Raw genomic sequence first — 26,413 nt, forward strand, 5'->3', positions numbered from 1 at the left:
GCTGATGAAGTGGAAGTAGGAAGAAAAGCCACTACTCTGGCTATGATCAGACGATGCAGAAGGAAGTGGATAATGTGTGATCAGGATAGTCTGACTGTCATTTTAAAGTAATTATTGACATTACCAAAAATATTCATGTAAGCAGGAAAAGGCAACAGAAGAATGTCCACTTTTCATCAGTCTCTGAAAAACTTTTGTCATGAACTTTGGACTCAAATGTTTGTGTACACAACCTTCAGGTCCACAAGAACAATTAGCCTTTTGGCCTTTTGTATTTCCGGACTGCTTGTCTTTTTACTTTCTAGTATTGTAAATTTTAATGCTGTGCAGTAATTGGGGTACATTTTTGACTGGTGCTATTCCAGTATGAACACTTAACGTATTCATTCTAAATTTCTCTCTGCTCTACTCCAGATGTGGAGATGCCGGTGATGGACTGGGGTGGACAAATGTAAGGAGTCTTACAACACCAGGTTATAGTCCAACAGCTTTATTTGAAATCACAAGCTTTCGGAGGCTTCCTCCTTCGTCACCTGACGAAGGAGGAAGCCTCCGAAAGCTTGTGATTTCAAATAAAGCTGTTGGACTATAACCTGGTGTTGTAAGACTCTTTACATTTCTCTACTCCAGAGTTCAGAGAGGCAGAAACATTAAATGTGAAGAAAGCATTTTTAAAAAAAAAATTCATAATTAAAAGTAAGTCACTGATAAATGAAAGTAGTGATTGGAAGCTTCTGGAACATTCCAATATTTTAGTTTGGAAGATCTAGATCAGTGTTTTTGATGTAACCATTATTATTTTAGGACCTACAATCTATGGGGCTCAATTCAAAGGGGATTGTATAATAACCTTGGATTTCATTCAATCAATTTGTCTGATAAAGGCAGCTGACTTGGCTTCCAAAAGGTAATTTTTAAATGATAATTTTATAAATATCAAAAATGTATTTTGGATCAGTAAAATCAAGGCTACTGCAGGCTGAATGTTACAAGAAACCCAGATTCACCCAAAGAAGGGCCACATACAAATTTGAGTTCAGTGGCTACTGTTACTGGGCTCATTTTGCTTAAGTTATTATTCTCATAATACCTACATAGCCAGTCGCTGGACTTTAAAAATAATTCCATATGAAGTGTTTTGAGATGTTTCAATGCTGTCATAAGATACTATACAAGGTCAACATTTCTTTCTTTCCTAAATGACAGTTGGATTGGGTGCTGGCAACTTGCAGGAAGCAATTTATAAGTGCAGTAGTCACCGTATATTTGTTTTAGTTTTAAAAGTCATTAAAATTTGTTTACAAATTGCCCTCATCTATATAATAAAATCTGATGTCTGCATGCACTTCCTGTATCAACTTTTTCTATTACAAATTCCTGTGTCGATATTTTTTAATGGAAACTACCTACGCAAACTTGTCACATAATTACACACTCCTGTGAATTTAACACCTCAGTTTTGCATTTCCCAGCTCCTCATCCTGTACTATAGAGAAATTCTTCTGCTTCCCAAACTGCCATAAGTTTTATCAAACTATTATATTAAAAAATAGGACAAATGCACAACTTTAAAATGGAGACTGAATTATATCTGCATGCCCTAGTCCGGTTCCCGCCATCCTCCAACCACCTTTCACCTGAAGACCACATTTGGTCTCCACTCCCCATGTACAAAACCACTGGAGATGGATTTGTTTTAATGCAGCTCTATATTTTTCTGACTTGGCATTGAAGTTACCCTTCAGTTAGTGTGTTTTTACAATTTAATGGTCACTAATTTAAAAGGGCTTCTTTAAAGAATTTTGAGCAAAAATATTTAATTATTGGCTTCAACAAGGAATTTTTTTTAAAGAGGGGTGGAGCAAAGAAAAATAAGTAGTTACTAAACATTAAGCGATTGGTATCTAAGCAAACAGGTCAACAATTAATGATTTGTAGTTTTGATGTTTTCATTTAATATTTTAAGAGGATTAAAAACATACATATTTACCTGTCTGAAGTTGCTTCAATTGCACCTGTGAAGGAGCAGTTAGCATGATGCGGTTCTGAGGTGGCCTAAGTGTCACCATGGGTGTTTGTGTCAGTGTTACCTGCGGTCTGACCAGTGTTCCTTGCTGCTGTTGAACAACCTGGAGACAAATACACTCATTAGTATAAAATGAAGTCTAATTAAGCATTTAAAAAAAAAATCTTAAGATGGTAATGATTGTCAGTCTCCAGCAACTACTCTAAATATTATTATTGTTAAGTAGATGCTGGCAATGCCAAAATGACTAAAACCAGGTTTGCAAGAATGGGTGCAAGGCAAACAATTATGAACTTTTTAGCAATACATGAACTTGATATTTCAAGTGATGGTCTGAGTGAGTTTGACTTCTTTACAGAATTTATTCAGATTCTAATATTGCAATTGTGTTCTGTGTTCCCACAACAGGCATGGGATTAATTTTGGTTTAAAGGGTTTTTAAAACTTTTTTAAAACATAGTTTCAATGTGGATTGTTAAAAACACAAAGGACATGCAGTACCACCATTTATACCATGTGAAGTGCCTATCTCTGGATATATCCTAGCTCCATCCTATATCTGCTTAGTAATGGTAAAAGTACTAAATTCAGCAGGCTAACTTCTGGACACACTTACTATTTTGTGAAGTGAGTTACTGAGCTATATGGTTCCATATTACAAACCAAAAACTGCAATGTTACCAAAAGCATACCCATTAGGAAATATTGAACAACAATACTACCCTACTGAAAGTGAAATAATGCAAAATATAATTTAGAAGAATACATTCTAATATTCTGCAAATGTAATGGTTGTATGACAGTGCAAAATAATGAGAATAGTGACTTGTTCTAATTGTATCCCCAAAACGATTTAGTCAATAGTGGTCAATAATGCTTTAATTTTGGAGCGAGACATTAAATACTTATTAACAGTCATTTCTTTAATAGAGCCAGGATGTTTAGTCTTAAACAACAGGATTTAAAAACAATGACTACAATGAAGATAATTAAACACTTTTTCATACAATTATCTTTTAACCTTCTAGTATTCCAAGCAATTTAAAAGACTATGCACAAAGGTTTGTATATTATGCGATTAAATAAATATGGTTTATGAGTCATCTTAAAATACAGTGCTAAAATATAATTTAGGTTGATATTCTATCAGGCTGTAAACTAAACAGAAATGCCACAGAATCTTAAATGTTACATGGCACTGCTCAATCATCTCTTATTCCCACATTATGGTCTAAAATATTATTTTCTCTTTCTTCCCCCCCGCCCCCCGCCATGACTGCGTAAATGGAGTGCTGCTGACAATATTCTACATATGGTTGCTTAACTTCAAGTTCATGTTGATTAAAGTTTATTTTTCTTCAGAAAATCTGTCTGAGACCGCCTCTTACTAGCAGTTCTAAACAAAATATGGTAATAAGGATGCCACACTAAATGTACAGATGATTTGTCCTACCTTGCCAGCTTGCACTGACTGTCCAGGTTGTGCTAAACTTAGCACAGGATGTTGGAGGGTGCTAGTTACTGTAGCTGTAGCAGTAGTTGTCCGCACTACAGGTCGTTGTTGAACAGTGTTTCCTAGCACCACTGCTGTCAGCGCTGTTGTGGTCTGAGTTGAGGATTGTTGTTGACTTTGCTGAATAAAAGCTTGCGAGTCTTGAGTGAGTTGGCGCAAGGCTGGCAAACTCCGCTGGGAAAGCACAAAAGGGTTAAATATTTGTACTAATCTTATTACGATTTTGCACAAAAATTACTTTGCTTTATGTGTAACTGAATTTGTACTAATCAGAGCATTTGGATCATCCATTTTAAAATGCTGCCAAATTCGGGATACTTTCAGACCAACTCAACTATTTACTGGTTGCATGTTTCCTGGTACTCTGGAAACAGGACTGGCTAAAACCAATTTTTAAGGTGTGAATTTCACTTTTTTTTTGAAGGGAAGGGGAAAGAAATTTTAATGACAAACCCTCCTGTCACATGTACTGTATACCGAAGATAGACTTTGAAAAAACGACCATTTTGGTCAGTGCAAAATTTGCTGATCTTTTCAGTGAAATTATGACCAGAAGGAATTTAACCAAGATTCTTGAAAGGAACATAACTGGAAATAGTAAAAGAAATTACTTTCAATATAATGCACATCCTTGTTCTCAAAGAGAGCGGGGGAGAAAAGATTTTGTTCTGAGTAATAAACAGAATCTCAACCAAGTGAGCCTGATATCAAAGAATGATTTTTAGAGAGTGTAAGGTATACTTGATCATATATTTCACTAAGGAGAATGTATTTCTAGCATACAACTTATATTCTCATACTGGTTTTGTTCACGTACAAGGATTATTTGCCAGGAGGAAAGCAAAAATTCATAACTATCTTCTCCAAATATGAAAAATATTGATAGATGTACCACTTCAGGACAAATGATTAGTTACCTTCAGGAAAGGCACAAGGTAAGGTTGAGGTGAGGAGTTGAGCTCTCTGTATAACCGGCTAGTAAAGTCTTCTGCTTCAATTTTCCCATCCTGTGAGAAGGAGGAAAACAAAACTTGAGTTGCTTTCTGCATGATTAAGGGCTTTTCCATTTTCGGTGGATAATTTGTGCTCTGTAGGGATCAGACTAGAAGCACAATGATCTGGTCTCATTTAGTACCCACTGGTAAAGAACTAGCACTGCCACTATTAAAATGTGATGGTCAGAATCTCCTTGAGCTAGGCTATACTATACATATGACTCCTCTATTGCTGGACAGCTTTATACCTATACATGCAGCATCTGCACTTGCACCAATAACAATATATCAATCTTTTGTAAAACATCAGGCTGAAAAATGGCTTCTGACATCCAATGTAATACAACATGTTCCTTAAATTGGACTTTTAAAATTGGGGTTAATTGAAAGCCTTTAAAGGGATTTTGCTCAGAAACTCAAACTCTTTCCTTAAAATTTGAGAGTGAACATACAGTAAAGTGAAATGAATGAATTGCGAGCCCGAATAATGCAGCTTTTAAACTCTGTTGAACAAGTTTCATTTGAACTATATACAGTGTTCTCTGATGCACGTTACAGACAACTTGCCTGCGTAGTGCTGAGAATTGGAGGTCCAACAGATTTTTTAAAAGGGTGGGGAAGCTTCTGAATTTCAGGCGAAACCACGCTTTGAGTGTTTCAATGTCTCACCTGAATATTTAGTCAAAAGTTTGGTACATCTATGGCTTGTGTATGATACACTGCTTCACTCAACATCTTTCAGAATTTGAGAACTGTATCCTCTATAACACATAAAAGCATAAAAGTTTACAGCACAGAAAGAAGCTATTTGTCCCACAGTGTTTGTGCCGCTCTTTGCTAGAGCAATCCAAAACTAATCCACTGCCCTGCGCTTTCCCCATTGCCCTGTATCACCTTCTGTTTCAAATGTTTATCTACCCTTCCCTTAAAAGATGCCATGGTCTCTGCCTCAATTACTTCCTATGATTAAAGCATTCCATCCTATCTAATAATTCTCTATGTAAAAGAAATGTTTATTTTTTTTCTCTGTCACACACTCCTTCCCCAATTCCAAGGCAATTATTATTTAGTTGAGATTCTTCTAGATTACGATGTTAATGTAGAAATGTTTGAACTACACTTTCTCACCAATAAGTTTTGCACCAGTTCTTTGACATTGGCAGCCGTTTCATTTGACTGTTTACCACTTGAAGCTAGTTTGATCAACGTAGACAGAAAGTTCTTGCATTTCTTGACATTTTCCATCGTTTCCTGTGGAACATTGTAAGCATTTAAGAGAGGGCAAAGTACAGTATAATTAAAAGTCTTCTCTATTTAAAGTTTATTTTACACACACAGGAGTTAGAGTCTTGCTACAAAACATTCCTGGAGACAGAAGGGAAGTTTCAGCTCTAATATAAAGTTATAATTTTCACACATTTTATACTTTACTTCAAAACCAGAAAATCTCTAACTTGTTGGGTAAATCAATCAATGATTAATGCCATGCTTTCAGCCATCTAAGCCGAAAGCTCAAATTCCCTCCCTAATAAGTTTGCAAATAAATTTTTGTTCCCCATTTTCTTTTTTGAAGGTAGTGATTCATGCAGGTATAAGTTTCACAGTTGTTGGCAGACCTTGTCCAATTGGCTATTCTTCACGAGCCTAGCCAACAACAACAACTTGCATTTATATAGCGCAGTTTAACATAGGAAAATGTCCCAAGGCACTTCACAGAAGCTAATCAGACAAAAATTGACACCGTGCCCAAGAAGATGATATTAGGGGTGACTAAAAGCTTGGTGAAAGAGGTAGATTTTAAGAAGGGTCTTAAAGATGGAGAGGAGATTTAGGGAGGAAATTTGAGCTTTCGGTTTAGATGGCTGAAAGCATAGCCGCCAATGGTGGGGTGAAGGGAGTGGTACATGCGTAAGTGGCCGGAGTTGGAGAAATGCAGAGTTTTTGGAGGTATGTAGGGCTGGAGGAAGTTCGAGTGATAAGGAGGGGTGAGGCCCTGAAGTTTAAAAGTTTGCAGCACAGAAAGAAGCTATTTGAACATGAGGAAGAGAATTTTACATTTGAGATTTTGGTGTACCAGGAGCCAATGTAGGTCAGCAAGCACAGGGGGTGACGGGTGAACGGGACTTGGTGTGGGTTAGGATACAGGCAGCAGAGTTTTAGTTTATGGAGGGTGGAGGTTGAGAGTCCGGCCAGGAGAACATTGGAATAGTAGGATCTGGAGATGACAAAAGCACGCATGTAGGTTTCAGCAGCAGATGGGCTGAGACAGGTGCGGAGAGGGGCAATGTTATGGAGGTGGAAGTAGGCAGTCTTTGAGATGGAGAGGATATGGGGTCAGAAGCTCAGATCAGGGTCAAATAGGACACAGAGGTTGCAAACCGTCTGGTTCAGCCTGAGACAGCCGTCGGGGAGGAGAATGGAATCAGTGGTGAGGATATGGAGTTTGTGGTGGCGGGGAGGGTCTTCTCAGTTTTTGAATGGAATGTTGGCAGGCTTTTGACCATAGAAAGCATCACAACTGAGCCTGTTCCATCACCAGACTCTCAAACCCTTGCTGAAATCACCTGAATGGGAACCCTGGATTATTTGTTTACCCCCTTCACTCTTCTACCCCCAATGGCCGTGGACATTGAGGCTAAATTAGTGCCCTACTTTTTACCCATTAGTTTATTTGCACAGAAATGAAACCTTAAACAAGACATTCACCATTGCACTTACATATTAACAGTTTTCTTCCAAGTAACATCATAAAAGGTTTTCAATGGGAATTTATTTTTCATTCTCAGCTGATACCATTTTTGATTCAGAACACCAGATTATTTATTAGAATTATGCAAGGGGTAAATGGTGGTTTTGTGGGGGGGGGGGGGGGGGGAAGAAATGAAATTCCACATCCATTTCCACAGCCGTTAAATCACTGTTTTAACAGCATCGACTAATCTTCTGCTATCAGAGGGTGCTGTATGTTCTCCAGTGGTAGCAAGCAAGCAAGTGCAAACCCTTTAATAAAATATAGGATACCGGATTTTTTAACAACCTTAAGTTAAAATGTGGTACTAGATTGTTAATTTAGATGCCATTGGGACAATTTGATCACCAGTGAGGTCTGCTTTTGATGACAATCCATCCATAAACCACAATAAAGCCACATTTTGTCAGTACATTATGGAGAATAACAATGAGAAAAATTATTAATTGGTTTTTGACATTGACGCAAAAAAATTAACTCCAGTACATTTTTTTTTAAGGGGTTTGTTACCCTTCAATTTCGTTCCCCCACCCCTACCATATCTCCACAATCACCAGGCTCTCTAAGTGACAGGCTATGTCAATACATCTCTTAGATTATGGCTGGGAAGTATATGAAAGCCATCCTAGTGATGAAGATCCAACTTGTATGGAAGCATCCCCATAGTAATATGGCATATGTCTCGTTGTGGATACTGAATGTGAAAATAGTGCCAGGTCGTACCAATGATAATTTGTTTATTCCAATGCAAATACAATGTAATGACATGCTTTACAAGTACAAGATAACTGCTACCTGTAGTGAATTATCCATTAGTGGATAAGCTTTTCCTAAACCATAAATGTTTAGGTGACTTATCAGCAACAGCAGAAGAATATCAGGGAAGATTTCCACTGTTCACTATATCAGAATTGTGCATGTGTTCTTTATACACCCTTTATTAATTTTGATAATGGGGGCCAATTTGTACTCTTTAGTGGTTTTTGGCATGCATATGCACTCACGACTACATTACTCATTCAACTACTACCCCTAGAATTCACCACAACTACTTATTCCAGTTGGAATGTATTTCTAACCATCCGACTTGTATGTAATTGCTGTTGACACAAATTTGGATTTTTTTCTGTACATGCAATTTGTGCACCTGCCAGCAGATGGCTGTATGTCTTTAGCTCATCAACCATTAATCAGTTTTGGGTTTCCAGTGCTGAATGGACTTGGCTGACATACTGACCTACATTATTTGTGAAAGGGTAGTCTTAACCATGTAACTCTACTGTGGAAGCAATGGATTTTACAGGTATATAATGTAACTCTTCCTGTGAACTTCAAAGTTATTGTTCAATTTTTCCACCTTTAACTATGAAAGTAACTGCTTGATTAATTATTAAAGCAACAAAATGTTTAATTACAATCTTAGACAGTAAATAGTACCACTTCTTCCAAATCATAGTTACTGCCCCATAACGCTTAAAATTGTTCATCACATCTGGAAGAACACAAGGCTTTTAAAAGCTTTTGTTTTGATGTGATCACCTTAAAATTAAATCCAAATTTTATCATAATTCATCACTAGGGAAAACACAGATGGAGGTATCCAATGTTTTATACTCTGGATCAATTTAGCTATAAAATCATAAGGATCTAGAAAAGGTTGCCTTTTTTGCCAATGCACATGCCTGTCCTAACTTCTTTAAAAAAAAACACATCAGCTACCTAAAGGAAGATAGTGTTATCGTAACAGAAATAAAGCCCTTGTACTTCTAGGATCCCCTCAGGACCAGGTTCCCCAGTTTGCAAACTTATGATTTTTAAGCAGCTGTTGATTAAAACTTGTTTTATGATAAATACAAACTTTGGAGTAAGCTGGATGTGCTCAAAATCTAGATGCTTATGATATTGTCTTGTACCAAAGTCAATCTAATGTGTAGAATACTGCACACCTGTCTCGGAGATGAATGTTCTGCATTTAAAAAAAAAATCTAAAAGCTTCATGCTCTGATGTGAGAAATTACTCCAGGTCAAAGTTGAAGGGTTTTTGTTACAATATAAATTGATTTGCTTTAACTGAGTTAAATATTTATTTACTGATTATCAGGTTGAGCTCTGGGATGCAGGTTGATCAACTTGAAAGAATTTTAAATGAAAAGTTAAGCCAAGAAGAGGAGCACAAACAGAGGTGGATACATAGTGAGGTGTGTGCTCCTTGAATTAAGTCTGAGGCTTGTGGAAGCTCACCATCTCTATGTTAATGTGTTGTAAATGGAGATGCAGGTTTATTCAGGTTATATATTTCAAAGTGCACTCCTCGAACTTGAACTTGAAAAAGAGTTTCAACTACACTGAACCAGACAGAAAGTTTCCGAAGATTTGATTTAAATTTGTTTTGTACCCGTTCATTGTTGGAAATGCAGTTTTGTGAAAAAGATCCACAGTTTGAAATGTGTTATCTGCACTTAATTTGTGCAACTTTATTAAATATATGACTGCAACCCCTTCAGGGGTCACTGATGTCTAAAATCTAGCAATAAGTTATGACCACTGCAAAGGTACTATATGCTATAATGGATTGGGACATTTTTATTCTACTGCATTACAATGGAGAGGAAGTTATTTTTAACCAGGTATGTTTTTCATAAATTTGAATTTGCTTTCCAGTAAGTAGTACCCAAGTGGGTATTTTTGATTCTCCCATCTGTCAAAATATGTTTTGAGTATTGAATGTGTGTTCTATGTGAATGTTATTTCTTGCATTTCAAAGCTGTGAATGTTTCCGTCCTCACAAATTGGGTTTTGAAAAGCTGTTTGCGCTGAATTTTGATACTAGGCTACTTCTGCCATACTTCCAACAGTTGATTCTTACCGCTGAAGCAGTGGGTTGCAGTATCTGTGATGTTGGAGCCCCTGCAGCTGCTGCCAATGTCTGTACAGTTCTCTGAGGTGTTCCTGGTTGGACTGTCGTTGCTGTCCCTATCGAAGCTGCAGATGTTGCTCCACTTATTACAATCTGAGACTGTAAGAAAAAGAACAAACTTGCATTATCTAGCACCCCTCCTAACCTCAGGATGTCATAAAGCGCTTCAAAGCCAATGAAGTACTTTTGAAGTGTAGTCATTGTTGTAATGTAGGGAAACATAGCAGCCAATTTATGCACAGCAAGATCCCACAAACAGCAATGAGATTAATGAACAGAACACCTGTTTTAGTGATATTGGATGAGAGCTGACTATTGGCCAGACACTGGGAGATCTTTCTTGCTCTTCTTTGAATCGTGCCATTGGATCTTTTACGTCCATCCAAAAGCGCAGATGGGGCCTCATCTGAAAGACGGCACCTCCGACAGTATAGCATTCAGTATTGAACTGAAGTGCATATTGGATGAGAAATAAATATTGACCAATACCTATTTTTTAAAAAGGTGAGAGACTAAGAAATGTTGGTAGTCAGAGGGATATGGGGGGTCCTTGTACAAGAATCACAGCAAGTTAACATGCAGGGACAGCAAGAAATTAGGAAGGCAAATGACATGTTAGCCTTTATTGCAAGGAGTTGCAGTATATGAGTAAGGAGGTCTTGCTGCAATTATATAGGGCTCTGGTGAGACCACACCTGGAGTACTCTGTACAGTTTTGGTCTCCTTACCTAAGGAAGGATATACTTGCCATAGAGGGGGTGCAACAAAGGTTCACTAGATTGATTCTTGGGATGAGAGGGTTGTCCTATGAGCAGAGATCGGGTAGAATGGGCCTATATTCTCTGGAGTTTGATTTCATTGAAACGTACAACATTCTGAGAGGTCTTGACAGGGTAGATGCTGAGAGGCTGTTTGCCCTGGCTGGAGAGTCTAGAACTAGAGGCCATAGTCTCAAGATAAGGAGTTGGCCATTTAGGACCGCAGTGAAGAAAAACCTCTTCACTCAGAGGGATGTGAATCTTTGGAATTCTCTACCCCAGAGGGCTGTGGATGTTTAGTCGTTAAGAATATTCAAGACTGAGATCGATGGATATTTGGACACTAAGGGAATCAAGGGATATGGGGATCGGGTGGGAAAGTGGAGTTGAGGTGGATCAGCCATGATCTTATTGAATGGGGGAGCAGGCTGGAGGGGCCATATGGCCTACTCCTGCTCCTATTTCTTATGAAGTGTCAACCTAGATTACGTTCGCAAATCTCTAAAATAGGGCTTAAAACCATGACCTGCTGACTCAGCACTAACACTGGGCCAAGGCTGATACAGTAAAGGGAAAAAACAGCATATTAACACCAGGATGCTTTTCATGTATTAAGATTTCAATGGCACGCTTACTACTGACATTATGGATTCCACACACTTAACTATCATTTAATTTAAAAAAAAATAAGCTATGGAATGGTATCTAGGGGACTTTCCTCTCTGCACTAGTGTAACATTTTTGTTTTTCACAAACTGTGACAAACTACAGCTAGTTTATGCTATGGAATCATAATTCTAGGACTAAGACTGCCCTAACCCATTACATTTAATACAATTCTATACATATATACTGTGGTTCTTACTTAGTCCTTACTTTACATCTACCTTTCTCCCATTACCCTGTAGACATCTCAAATCTAATTTTGAATACTGCTGCCCCATTGCTTTCCAATGAAATTGAAATCATTGCTCAATTTTTTTAGGTAACACAATCTGATTCATAACATTACCTGTACAGTTGGAGGCCGCTGCAGTGCAGTTGTCACTTGTACCGTCGTCTGTGGCTGAGAAACTGGCTTGATGATTGTAGGTGTTACTTGCCGTGCAATTATTTGAGTTCCTGGTGCCTAGAATTGACATTAGAAGGGAAGAAAAGTTGAGGTCAACCTGTGTGGCACATTCATGGAGAATTTTTTTTTGTAGAAGTAATCTAGAATAATTTAAGTATAACTGCTTTATGGACCAATAATGTATCAACCAAATTAATAAATAAAAATCAATTTCTATAAAGGTCTAGATGAAAGTATGGAATTATGAAGTGACAACTTTCAGCACCTTGGAGAGTGGAAAAATACCGGTAACAAATTATAAACTTTAAGAAAAAAGTGGAATACAAAATAATGCAGAAAATGGTTTTGGATTTAGGTTTTGGGCCTTTCCTCCTTGTGATGTTCTCCAAAGCATATCCAAGAAATTAAGATGCACAAATCAGAAAACCCTGTAACACTCATAGTGAACTTATTTTCATTGCTAGTTTAAAATTTCAGGATTTACATTAGATTTGTTTTTAAATAGGAATATCTGTCAATGTTATATGCTACCCATCAGAAATAGTTCTTTTTCTTATAGTCTTTATCGCAATCAGTTTCAGAGACCAGTCATCAGATTAGAAATGTCCCATGCATAGTAGCCAAAATAACTTCCTATAATTACTTGGTGAAAAACTTCACGTTAAGGTATGATGCCAGAGACCATTTTTCTATAGGTACTAAAACTAGATACAAGAATTATAAATCTCTAATTTTACATGAACAGAAACACAATAGCCCAGATTTTCCTATCTCTACCACCCAATTTCTGGGCAGTACGAACGTGGACAGATGTGGAAAAAGGGTGGCAGGTTCCCTTCCCTGAAGGACGTTAGTGAACCAGTTAGGTTTTTATGACCATCCATGGTCATCTTATTTTCTGGTGCTAATATACAAATTACCAAACTTATTGAATTCCATTTCACAATGTGGGATTTGAAATCATGACCTCTGGGCTGCTAATCAAGTACCATAACCACACTCTATGACTTGTCTACAGATCTAAAAACCTTCAAATCAAAAATAAATGAAGTTGCCTTAGAGAAGTTCCCATGAAGCTGAAATTTCTTGAATACATATTTGTCTGATTCCATTCTAGTCAGGTGGAACATTTTTTAACCTAAAGGATTGTGGAATAAGTTACCAGGGAAGATCACTGAAGCTGACAGTGTAAGTGGGTGCATGAAACAATTGGATACATTTCTGGAAGGACAAAGGAGTGAGGGATATACTGTGAAATCAAGTAAGGTCAGGGTTGATCTAGGAAAAAGAGAATTGCTTTTCATAGAACTATTTTCACTTTTTTTTACATTTTAATGACTGCTGTATCAGTGTCTATAAAAAGTGAGTGTAGAAAAGTCAATTTAAAAGTAATTTCTGGACTTAGGTGATGTAGTTCTTGTCCACATATTGAGTATTCAATGAAGCCAACATAGTCATGTGAGCCTGTTTAGGAGCAAATTACCTTACACGTGACTTCTCTTTTTCACTGGTCCCCATACAATCTTTCCCATTTTCTTCTGAGGTGGTAGGGGTGTAAACCAAGAACACTTTTGCCAAAAATAGAACCCTTCTACTAGTTATAAAGCTGTTTTTTATTTTGTTAAATTGTATATTCTAAAATATAAACTTTTAATAAAAAAGTAACCTGATGGTTGAAAACCTGGTTACTGTTGAGTTTTTTTTTTAAAAAGAGTCATCTTCTAAACATGCATTGATGTACAAAGAGGATAAGATATATGGAGTACAAAATTGAAGAACAAGACCCCAATATAGCTGTAGTGAGCCCCCCAACACACAGTATTTATAAATCAGACTCTAAGTAATGTATTTCAGAATAGACCTGCCTGGTTAGGAGTCGCAGCAAAAAACTAAACTGTATAAATTGATCCAATCATTCATGTGTGGTAAAGGTATGAGAATTTTTAATATGCCTCCAGTTTTGGCCAAAAGTTTCTTCTGCCCAACTGTTACTATTCATGTCACGATTCTTTTTGTGTATATATTGACCCATGGTCTTGTCTACTTAACAGTGCCTGGTCTACCATATCTGTACAATGAATGGTGCACTCCATTTTAGATATGTGTGCAGCAGGGCAAAAGGATATAACAATTATTTTTGTTCAGATGGGAGTGAGTCTGAGGACTGAAAAAATATTTTTAAATATCATAGATTATCATGGGAAAATAGAGTGAAATTTTCACAGACATGCCTTTCCAATACTTGGACTATTTACTTTACATGTGAAGTATGGCAATGTAGATGGTATGGTCATACTTATTCGTCAAATGACGCTTTGCACACACAGTAGGATCAGTCCATTATCAATACGAGAAAGAAAAAGTGACACATTCTCTGACCCTTTTAAGTTGTCTACATCTGATATGACATTTCCTCATGCCTCAAACAGATTACAGTCTTACATTGGACTCAGCACATTAGTTCTTTTTGCCCAGATAATGGAAATAGAAGATATTTTGAAAGATACCCAAAAACATCACAAGGCACAAAATTAAGGTCGAGTGGGAGCTTGGTATATGGAATATAACCACATTTGCTTTATGAATCTTCTACTAAAGAATTTTTATAACCATCTAATTGCTAGCTATCATGTTCCTCATGAACATTTATACATTACTGGCCATGAACTTTGATATATCCCTATCACTTAGCGAACATTTTATTATTTATTGAGAAATCTAGGTGAAGCATCTAGGCCCACAGTTGAGTTACCAAGATTGAAAAGACGAGGAAGCACCAAGTGCAGAAAACATTCCACGAGTGATGGACCCAACCTGTTGGGGCAATTAGGTGTTTTGAAAGCATGACTAATCTCTTCCACAAAGCAGCAGAACTTTCCAATAAATAAATCATTTTTACTCACTACCACTGTAGTACCACACCCTTGGAGAGAGCATCCTAGTGATTGCAGTCTTTTCCTCTTGACGTTCATGTTGTCAATTTGAGGATCAACTAGAGAAATGACTGGATACCCTGGGTATTACAGATAACACCAAGATGATAACTGGGAATTGCAATAATGCTGTGGAGCCTGATAGAAAATTGACATGGAATTATCTGAACAAATATAGACAAGGGGAGGGGTGGGGGAGAAGGGGAGATGATTATTATAGATAATTGTGGGGGCTTCTAGTGGAATGAAGGAAGAGATTTTTCTAGAAAAGAAAGTGAGTTTGTGGAGCTAATACAGGCCTGTTTCTTAACACAGTGTGGTACAACAGAGTCTAAGTAAACAAACTATTATGTAGTAGCATTATACGGTCGGATTCAGGGTCACAGGTCACTCCCATAAGCAGACCCCTGCATCTGTATGGCCAGAAGTTTACCTTTACTGCCTAATATCTAGTTATACGATAGCATAACCTGGGTCAAAACAGTAAGACCGCTTGCTGTGTGTGCCGGATACTGTGCTCTTGCATGTGCCCTGCTTGTATTTCTTCTATCTTCCAGAAAGTGGATTGTTGAGCATTCTAGTGAGATGAGATCAATTGTAAACTAACATGTTTTACATAATATACACGAGTTGAAATTTACATTCAAGCAATTGTAGATCTGTCAGGGTCTTCTGAAATGTGGAAAGGGTGTTCAGGGGTATCATCGTGGGAGCAAAGATCTGGCTTTACAGATCTCTGATCATATTTCCAGTACATCGCACTTCTTAGTCAGCTGCTCCTGGGGAATTGTCCAATCTAACCCAGGGCAGCTCCTATTGGACAGAACCCTGAATCCGTTGTCTTTGGGAATACTCAATTCACTACTTCTTTAGTATCTGGTTCGGGTTAGAGTTGAAACTGTGGAATGGCGATTAAGTTCTGAGGGTTGAGAGGACAGGAAGTGCTGTGTGTTTTCTTGAGTGCAACAGCAGTTTATTGTTTTGCTTATGAGAGGTATAAGAATTCTTGCAAATTACAGTCCCATATTAAAGATGTAGATTTATGCAACTATTTATAGAAGATTCTGCATATTGGTCTCATTGTGTGGGGGTGACAGAGTAGGAGCCCCCAAATTTGATGTTTAATGGCCCTGTTAGCAGAAGCCTTTGGACTGGCACTTCAAAGGTAGTGATGATTAGCTTTGCAAGAATGGTGCTTATCCTTGTAGCCACTGTGTGTGTGTGTGTGTGTGTGTGTGTGTGTGTGTGTGTGTGTTGCATCCTCTGAATTTCAGCACCTCGTGGATTGCATATCTCCATGATCTGCTCAAAGAGCAATTTTCCATTCAAACAGCAAGTGCTCTGTTAATTCTATTTGCCAAATTAAGGATTAAGGGCAATCAGTGCACTGTAACTATGTTTTCAAAATCTGATCAATCAATGCATGCAAATTAATTGTATGTGTTTTACATTGGCCTTGATATGATGGTCAGTTTTTTTTAAAACTTACCCTGCATTATGAAATTATATTTGCCATTTTGGCATCAATATTAATATCCTGGCATTTTGGAGTATGAAATGTCATTTCCTATTCATCTGTTAAGCTGGCAACTGCCATTTCCCCCCCCCCCCCCCTTTGTAAAACGCTGTGTGATTTTATTTTTAAAATCTGAAAGACGAATATATATACGTTGTAGTCAAATTGCTAGGTTTCTACCAGTCTCTGAAAATTTTCCTATAAAGCCTGCCATCATAGTCATATATAACTTACATTCCATTTACAATACCCTAATCAAGTGCATTGAGAAAGTTTGGGAGGGGGATGGGGGGGAAGAGGGGAAGAGGAGAAGAGGAGGAGACTTCAGACCATTCCCAAGGGAACTACGATAGTTCCAACTTCCCAATTATAACCACTAATGTCAATAACTACTTTGGATTTTTATTAGCAAGCCAATTCATAATATAATTTACAACCTCATCCTTGAGTTTTAACTTTTAGTCACAAGCGTCTCGTGAGGAACCTGTATTTTCTTATGGTTAGTGTTGATACATTCAAGCAATTGATTGGCAACACTTATATTTTCCATCTATTGTTTAATGAAAACTATTGTGAAAGCAATTATTTTAAAGTTTAGTTATATGGTTAGAATGTTCCACAGTATTGACTTTTCCTCATGAAGGGGCATCAGCTTCATATTTTTTTAAAAAGCATATATATTGTATCTCCAATTAGTTTTCCTGTTTTCAATCTATTAACAAAGATAGGAAAAAGTGATAAATTAATAGTAATTTTTAACATTTTACTCCGATACTTATAAAACTATCACAGTTGTGTGTACATAATACTCAGCCATGCAGACCTAAAGAACATCCTGTGACAGTGTACCACCACTGGAAAATCTACTTCTAGGACCCAAAGCCACTTTTAAATCACCTTTGAGTTTACAAATAGTCCCAGAGTTGGGGTTTACAGAGTGTAAACATCTGGCAATAGAACTGACTTTCAAATCCAGACTGAAAGTTCTATAAGAACATAAGAAATAAGAGCAGCAGGAGGCCATACGGCCTCTTGTGCCTGCTCTGCCATTCAACAAGATCATGGATAATCTTCGACCTCAACTCCACTTTCCCACCTGATCCCCATATCCCTTGATTCCCTTAGTATCCAAAAATCTATCGATCCTTGAATATACTCAATGACTGGGCATCCACAGCCCTCTGGGGTAGAAAATTCCAAAGGCTCACAACCGTCTGAGTGAAGAAATTTCTCCACATCTCAGTCCTAAATAGCCGACCCCTTATTCTGAGACAATGCCCCCTAGTTCTAGACTCTCCAGCCAGGGGAAACAGCATCTACCCTGTCAAGCCCCCTCAGAATCTTGTGTTTCAATAAGATCACCTCTTATTCTTCTAAACTCCAGAGAGTATAGGCCCAGTCTACTCAATAGGACAACCTACACATAGGACAACCCTCTCATCCCAGGAATCATTTTAGTGAACATTCGTCGCACCGCCTCTAAAGCAAGTATATCTTTCCTTAGGTAAGGAGTCCAAAACTGTACACAGTGTGGTCATACCAAAGCAGTGTACAACTGCAGCAAGACTTCCTTACTCTTGTACTCCAACCCCCTTGCAATAAAGGCCAGTATACCATTTGCCTTCCTAATTGCTTGCTGTACCTGCATGTTAACTTTCTGTGTTTCATGGACAAGGACACCCAAATCCCTCTGAACGCCAACATTTAATAGTTTCTCACCATTTAAAAAATATTCTGCTTTTCCATTCTTCCTACCAAAGTGAATAACCTCACATTTCCCCACATTATACTCCATTTGCTATCTTCTTGCTCATTCACTTAACCTGTCTATATCCCTTTGCAGACTCTTTGCGCCCTCCTCACAGCTTACTTTCCCACCTAGCTTTGTATCATCAGCAAACCTGGATACATTACAGTCAGTCCCTTCATCTAAGTCATTAATATAGATTGTAAGTAGCTGAGGCCCAAGCACTGATCCTTGTGGCACCCCACTAGTTACAGCCTGCCAGCCTGAAAATGACCTGTTTATTCCTACTCTGTTTTCTGTCCGTTAACCAATCCTCTATTCATGCTAATGTATTACTCCCAACCCCATAAGCCCTTATCTTGTGTAACAACCTTTTGTGTGGCACCTTATCGAATGCCTTTTGAAAATCCAAATATACTACATCCATTGGTTCCCCTATATCTGGATCAAATTGCAAAAGTCAATGCTTTATACCTTCTGCACTGAAATAAAGTGCAGCGGCAACAGCTAAGAAGACCCTGTTGTATTAAAATACTTGGCGAATCCAATTTTTGAACCACCTTATTGATGAGCCTGCATCTTACCTGGACAGTTGAGATCTGAACTGGAGGAGCACTGGTCGGTGTGGCAGATCGTGAAGTGAGCGCCCCTTGAGACTGAGCTTGTGATTGCATCTGTTGCAGAGCTTGTTGAGGAATCAGCATCAACTGTCCGCTATCGCTACGCACAAGAACCATTCCTAGACGTAGAAAACAATTAATTTAGAATTCCCTTTCACTTAAGATTCTGGTAAACATTATTTTCCTCAATTTTATGTCCCCATCAAAAAATATGTTTATGGAATTTCTGTTGATCTATCAAGACAAATATACTGGTACAATTCAGTTGCGACCATATTAATCAAACCCTCCCCCCTCCAACAAAAGGCTCTGAAATAAAGGAACTTTTAAAGTGACATTCAATTTTATGAGAAATTATAGTGTTTGTTTGAAATGTGTATAAAAAGAAATTTATGCAACAGCTTTCACGTTCCCAAGCACTTCACAGCCAATGAATTACTTTTGAAGCGTAATTACTGTTGCTTTGTAGGCAAATGCGGCAACCAATTTGGGCACAGTATGGTCCCACAAACAGCAAATGAGATAAATGACCAGCTGGTGGAGTGTTGGTCAGGACACTGGGTGAACTCCCTGCTGTTCTTCGAGAAAATTCCATGGGATCTTTTACATCCACCTGAATAGATAGACAAGACCTTGGTTTAATGTCTCATCAGAAAGACGGCATCTCTGAGAATACAGCACTCCCTCAGTACTGCACTGAAGTGGCAGCCTAGATTATGTGCTCTAGTTCTGGACTGGGGTTTGAAATTACAACCTTTTAACCCATTGGTGGGCGTACTACCACTGAGCCAAGCTGACACTTGTGTGCAATGACAATTACAGCAGATATCATATCATGTTTACTGATTGGTACACGGGCATGTATAAACTTGAATTGACACCAATTTCACTAGGAACTGGAGAATGTTGCTCACCCAAGTCGGATTTGAATGAGGCAAGGGAATCCAGTTGTAGTGTATGGAAGTCAACCATATTTCTAGTAAAGGAATACTGGAGTTGGATTATGTTCATCTTTATTTATAAGTAAGTCACTGTACTCCAAAAGCGATTCAGTGTGTGACATATTTCAAGATATTCCAATGTGACAGGATTATATAAATACAAGTATTTTTGAAGATACTTTACTCCCTAATTTGTAGCTGAATTATACTTTATGGTCAAGTATACATGGCGCAGAGTTATATAATTAGATCTTGAAGTAAAACTTCCACATCTGAAATTTGTAGTTGGCCTGGTCTATTCAACAAAGATTCACACTACACTGACGTACTAGGGTCTTTAGTGCAATACTGAGGGAATGATGCACTGTTGGAGGTGCCATTTTTCAGATGAGATGTTAAACTAAAGTCCCGTCTGCTTGTACAAATGGGTATAAAAGATCCCACAGCACTATGCAAAGAGTGCAGGAGAATTCTTCCGCTATCCTGGTCAACAGTTATCCTTCAATAAACGCCACTAAAATGGATTATCTGTCATTTAACTCATTGCTGTTTGTTGGATCTTGCTGTGTGCAAATTGGCTGCATTACAACAGTGACTACACTTCAAAAGATCAAATGAAAGAGAGGATTTGCTGACTGTAATTAGCATCTTTATACAGTTTTTCTCAACAGCGTAACCACAGAGTCATAGGAATTTTATCACACTAAAAAGCCATTCAACACATCATGCCTGTGTGAGTGGTAGCTCTTAAATTGGAGCTATCTACTCTAATCCGATCTATTGTCCTTTCCTTGTAACTTTTTACATCCTTTTCAAATATTTATTTGATTCTTCTTTTTACATTTGCTCTGATAACCGATTGTGGTAAATCAATCAATGTTCTAGTAATCCTGTGTGGGGGGGAAAAAAACTTCTTCCGACTTTGACCATCATTCTTCCAATAATAATCCTTCACAATAAATGCATGGAAAATTAAACACATTCCTGCTTGGCAAGTCCCTCAATCTGACCCCCTTATTCCAAAAATGTTGTAATTTTGTTTTTCAAATTTAAATTTCCATTTCAAAGCATGAATGTGTACAGGTGCAAGTGGCTTGAAACTTCTGATGTCCAGCCTATACTATAGAAGCAATTCTACAATGTGCTAGAGATCTGTTTTACCCCCCACCCCCCGACTGTGGTGTGTATTTCAGAGACCAATGAAAGCCACTGTTTAAAAGTAGTGATCAACAAATTATTATCTGGCCGTAACTGTTCCCCAATACAAAAGCCACATCATTGGGCTGTATGGATGGACTAAATGCTCAGTTCTCATGCAGCTTGTAAAAAAAAAATGGCTGCTTCAATTGACTGCCAGCAGTATGGGAAGGAGCACCATCTCTTGAAATGGTACTCCATGTCACCAGAGACATTAAAGCCACACTGTTTACATTACAGCACTGTCGGGGCAGCAGTCAACGGCCATTCCAATGTAAAGGCAGTATGAAAGCAAATTAAGTTTGCAGAGCATAAAGAGATACACAAAAAATTATAGCTATTACTCCATTTATAATTGGGAGTTTGCCTCCATCTGGTGTAGAGTGGTGGTGTACACCAACGATGTGGATAATTTTCATCTGGTCCTCCAGCGTAACCATCCAATAGCATTTTAATGGAGGCATTGCTGCTTGCCTTTGTGCAGGGTGGCAAAATGGTTTTCCCACCTACTTTCCCACAAAGGAAGAGGAGGGAAAGCTGGGTCAGCCACTGAAGGCTATGCTTACATTACCAAGTAACTGGTTATTTAGTGATACTGACATAAGTTCTCCTTAGAGCAGAGAAGGTTAAGATAAGATTTGATGGAGGTGTTCAAAATCATGAATGGTTTTGACAGGATAAATAAGGAGAAACTGTTTCCAATGGCAGAAGGATCGGTAACCAGAGGACACAGATTTAAGGTGATTAGCAAAAGAACCAGAGGCAACAGGAGGGGAAAAAATTATGCAGCGAGTTGTTATGATCTGAAATGCACTACTTGAAAGGGTTGAGGAAGCAGATTCAATAGTAACTTTCAAAAGGAAATTGGATAAATACTTGAAGGGAAAAAATTTACAGGGATATGGGGAGAGAGCTGGTACAGGCACGATGGGCCAAATGGCCTCCTTCTGTGCTGTATGATTCTATGATAAGTCTGTGAGCAAATGTGCAGACTAACCTGCTGGCCAGAAAAGGTGCATGACACAATCAGGTTACATGAAATGTAAATGGGGAATAAAAATAAAGTGCTAAAAAATAATGTCAGTTATCAATCCTAGGAACAACCAAAGTCCCAAGAAATCTAGTAAGAGTTACAACTTTTATAAGGAAATTTATGGAAGGTATCAACCCACTATATCACTGACAAGACAAAACCTATTACTGATCATTCATCATACTCAGTCATGACAACATAACTATTCTGAGAAGCTGCCAATAATAATTATAGTCCTGTTAAGCTGAATGGTGGCCAACATTTTTCAGAAGCTCCCTGCTGGCTGAAACTAACGAAGAAAAAGATTAATCCTCTTGCTCAGTGCTGCAAATGCAATAATTTTGTAAAATTGGAATTATCTGTGAGCACTTTGTTTCTGCAGTGAGTAGTCTAATATGGTATTTTGAGGTGGGTGATCAAGCATACACCAAAAATGATTTTTTTTAAAAAAACAATTACATAGGAAAGTGGACTCACATTTTAAAGTGTCAAAGGATAATGGCATCATTCAACAGCTAAGCAATTTCAGACTAAAATCAGAACATTAACACAATTTCCTAGAGGAGGATGTACCTCTTACATGTTGATTTCCCCGGCGTTCTATGATGATCTGTCATGTTATTGGTCTGTTAGTTTACAACCTGAATCAAAAGGAGTTTGTAATCCACCATATATGATAATTCTACCAACCAGCTGGATACCTTACCTACACCTTTTACAATATAAAGTACACTTCCTTGGCACTAGGAAGCCTATTAAGGTCTATCTACTTTGGAGTCTATAAAAATAAGCTGTATCATCTGAAAACAAAGAACCGAGTCCACAGAGGTCCAGATCCTCAAAGTCCTGACAGGATCCAGTGACCTCCTTCTAGAGCCTAATCACTTTAGGATATTGCCATAATGATTCAATGTTTCCCTTGGCCACATTGTCAGCTGAGGGCAGAGGGCCTGATTCTGAAGATGTAGTGATAGTCTACATGGTATAATATAGAAGAACCCCTTGTGGAATTGTCATATGGATTAATTAACTGAAAAAATGCACCACAAAACGATAACATTCACCACAGGGTTTTGCAGATAGGTCTCCATCTTAGAAGAGTAACCTACATGGTATCAGTAGCCGCACTACAACTGGCTTCAGTGTCCATGGGTTAGAGAGAGGGAAGTCATCTGGAATTCCCACCTATGATTGCCATCCATTGACCCCTGGTGGGAATGAATGCTTTTGGACTTTGGTTGGTTTAGAATCTTTTAAGGCCGGATTGGAATTGGCACTGATGCTGCCTCCCCAACACTCGAATAGACTGCTGACACTCGAGGCTCATGCAGAGGCACTTGGCCGAGAATCCCTATTCCAGCAAAGAGTTTGTTTCCTCAGGAGAGGAGAAAGTTGGTGAAGAAGAAATGAAAAGTAGCAAGAAAAAAAAACTGAACTCCAAATGCAATATCTAAATCCACCCCTAGAAGTGCTCTTGAGTTGGAAGAAGCCAGTGTCCTACTGGATGCTTCAAAGTAAGTATAACTGTTACACATGAAAGTGCAAAAGGATGACTGGCATGGAATTGGAGATTGGAGAATAAATGGAGTAGGGGCTTGGGGTTACAGCATACTGTGGCTTTATTCTAAAGTTGGATATGTTATACCTGTCCCAAATCCTCCAGTCCAATCCCCAACATTGACATTAATTAACTTTGTTAAAAAACTGCATTAATGCTACAATCAATGTTGGATAAAGAGAAAACAGCCAATCTGAAAGTTATTAGAGCTTTAATTGATTGCAATAATAAGTTCTAAGATAATCTTCAATCAAAATATGTGATTTTTTTTAAAACCGAGGCTACAAATGTAGTCAAAATTATAAACTCACCAACATTAGGTACAAAGCTAACTTGCTGCTGGTTTAAACATTCATCTTCAGAGCCATACATGTTGTGATTTGCTACACTAAATTCGTAGGTGTAATTGAGTAGGTCCACTTGTAGGCAACTGGCTGGGACTTTTCTCAAACTTCCACATCTGCATTTGCATATAAACAGTTTAACAGACTGTATTATGTAATTTTTAAGAAAGCGTACAATGCCGTGTCCTGATGGGGCTCATAAAAGTTTTGATGTGTACAGAAAATAAATTGCACTATATAAATTTGCACTGGTATGACTAAACAGCAGGTCAATCTTTAACTTGTACTAATCTGCAAGAATACAGTTTGAGTAGTCCATGTATATTTGTTGCATTGCATATAAGGTGACAACTGGGCACAATGTTCCACTGTTGCTTTATAGAACTGCGCAAATAATCCAATATTTTGCTGTTCCCTATTCAACACTTGGTTAACTATTATACCTAGATTAATTTTCCTGGTATATTTTATTCAAAATTTTTAAATCCAATTTGTCGTTTTAGAACCTGTACATATTTCCTTGTATTTGTCTGTTAAATGTCATTCACCTTAGTCTGCAGAGCTTTGAATTTTTTTCTTTTCTCCTGAACATGGTGCTTTTCCACACAATTTAGTATAATATGCAAATTGGATATTCAGCTTTTAACACTTTCAGAACATTTCAATACTGACTGTCTTAAGGGCTTCACCCTGCGAGCACTCACTATCAAGGTTCACACATGAATGATGGCCTGTTGGCAGGGTACCATAGGGGAGAAAAATGTCACAAAAAGGAAGAAAAAGATTGTCAATCTTAGAACTGATACTGAGGGTATTAACAACTATCCAATTACAATGATCATTGATCATTATTCTATTTTTTCCTAATTTATTATCCAATTTACTTTTGCCTCTCTTATTCAAAGATTTTTTTTTGCTTTTAGACTTCTAAGATAATTTTACTTTTAGGCATAAGTCTTTTCTAAAGTTCACAACATTCATTAATCCAATGAGTTCAGATCTGCCTTTCTCAATCTCACACTGGATTGATATGACTTGTTTCTACTCCTGTTCAAATTAAATTGGTAATGAGCCCCATTTCCCCAAATCATCCTAATTTTTAAAAAAATTGAAAACTAGTAAATAGCTGATCTTCTTTTGGACGATGATTTTATAAAAATGTTTGACAACACTCAATTACTAATGCATAAAGTAATAATGTCAATTCATTGTGTAATTTGCATGTAATGGGAAGATAGCTCTTTTGGCTCCTTTTCAATCTTTGCTTTTATGAAGCTGGTGTCCTTTTGAAAAATGAACCACAATATTTGGGACTTTTTATAAAGATTGAGGGCATTCTGGAAGGTTTTGCAGTCTAGCTTGTATCTGGTTTCCAAAGAAAGATGCTATTGTTTTTTAAAATAGGAATATTAACATTCGGAAGGGTTAACTGCAGATTGGTTTATAAGCAAGCCTGGCATTTTTTTGATCATTTGACTTTTAAGAGTTATTTTCTTTTCAATGCTGCATGTAAATGTTATGGAAAAGATAAATCTGGAAAATTACTTTAAATTAAATTGTAAGAGAAGAACAAGGGGTCACAGGTTCAAATGTGTAAAAGACAGATTTAGGACTGATACCAGGAAGTTTTTTTTCATACAAAGAGCGATCAACACACAGAATAGACTCCAGATTGAGTTGTGGAGGACAAAACTCAGGAATCATTTTAAGAAGCAATTAAATGTAAAGTAAAAATCAGATATATGATGTGGAAAGTCCAAGGACTTCGTTGTTTCCAGCAGGTTGAAAACTCCCAAACTATTATGTGCTGAACATGAATGTCTCCCAATCTGCCATCTGCACTACGATTAAGATTGTTAAATCAACATTTTTAAAAATGTCAAAATTGCAGCAGTGACAGTTTGTTTGTAAGTTCAAATTTAACGCACTGAAAAACAAACAAATTATAGTTCACTTTAAATTTGGATGTGATGAAAATGACTCAAACTTTCAGCTTAATAAAGTCCAAGGGTAATAGTATGCTTGCCAACTGTTTGTCAAAATTGGAATAAGCTGAAGCTTCATTTTACATGTACAATCTTTTACATTAAAACCATACATTTTAAATTGCCCTAAAACGTGTTTAAAAAATTGTATGTTTAAAACTGACCACTTGCTTTGTTTAGAATTTTAACTTGGGAGCCAGCAATTCCTTTCAATAAATGAAAAGGTATAAAAGAGTGCTATTAGACAATCCAGTCATTTTAGGTTCTCATTCAAAACCCACAAACCATCTCTAAAGTCTTGAAACAGTATATCAGGATTGACTTGATGTTGAGGATGAGCTGAACAGAATTTATCAAAGGCAAGGTCTCAGTAGGTTGGTACTGGGATGCATGGCATATGGGCACTGACCACGCAGATAAGTTTAAATTAAACCAGCATGTTTCTAAAATTAAATATATATTTTAAAAACTTAATGAAAAAGCAAAGAGGTACCAAACTATATTTAATT

General features: G+C 37.5%; 1 protein-coding gene across 1 annotated transcript in view; it reads right to left on the reverse strand.

The window, feature by feature from the left end:
* The window catches only part of LOC137335172 (transcription initiation factor TFIID subunit 4-like), a 68,345-nt gene that overhangs the window by 21,758 nt on the left and 20,174 nt on the right, over window positions 1-26,413 (reverse strand). Inside the window, exons 2-8 of the mRNA XM_068000351.1 lie at window positions 18,811-18,965; window positions 11,971-12,087; window positions 10,150-10,299; window positions 5,663-5,785; window positions 4,457-4,546; window positions 3,480-3,713; window positions 1,991-2,129 (exon numbers count right to left, since the gene is read on the reverse strand). Of these exons, the coding sequence (XP_067856452.1) occupies window positions 1,991-2,129; window positions 3,480-3,713; window positions 4,457-4,546; window positions 5,663-5,785; window positions 10,150-10,299; window positions 11,971-12,087; window positions 18,811-18,965 (1,008 nt within the window). The remainder of the gene's footprint in view (window positions 1-1,990; window positions 2,130-3,479; window positions 3,714-4,456; window positions 4,547-5,662; window positions 5,786-10,149; window positions 10,300-11,970; window positions 12,088-18,810; window positions 18,966-26,413) is intronic.

The sequence above is a fragment of the Heptranchias perlo genome, chromosome 19 (genome assembly GCF_035084215.1).
Source record: "Heptranchias perlo isolate sHepPer1 chromosome 19, sHepPer1.hap1, whole genome shotgun sequence".
In the NCBI taxonomy this organism is placed as follows: Eukaryota; Metazoa; Chordata; class Chondrichthyes; order Hexanchiformes; family Hexanchidae; genus Heptranchias; species Heptranchias perlo.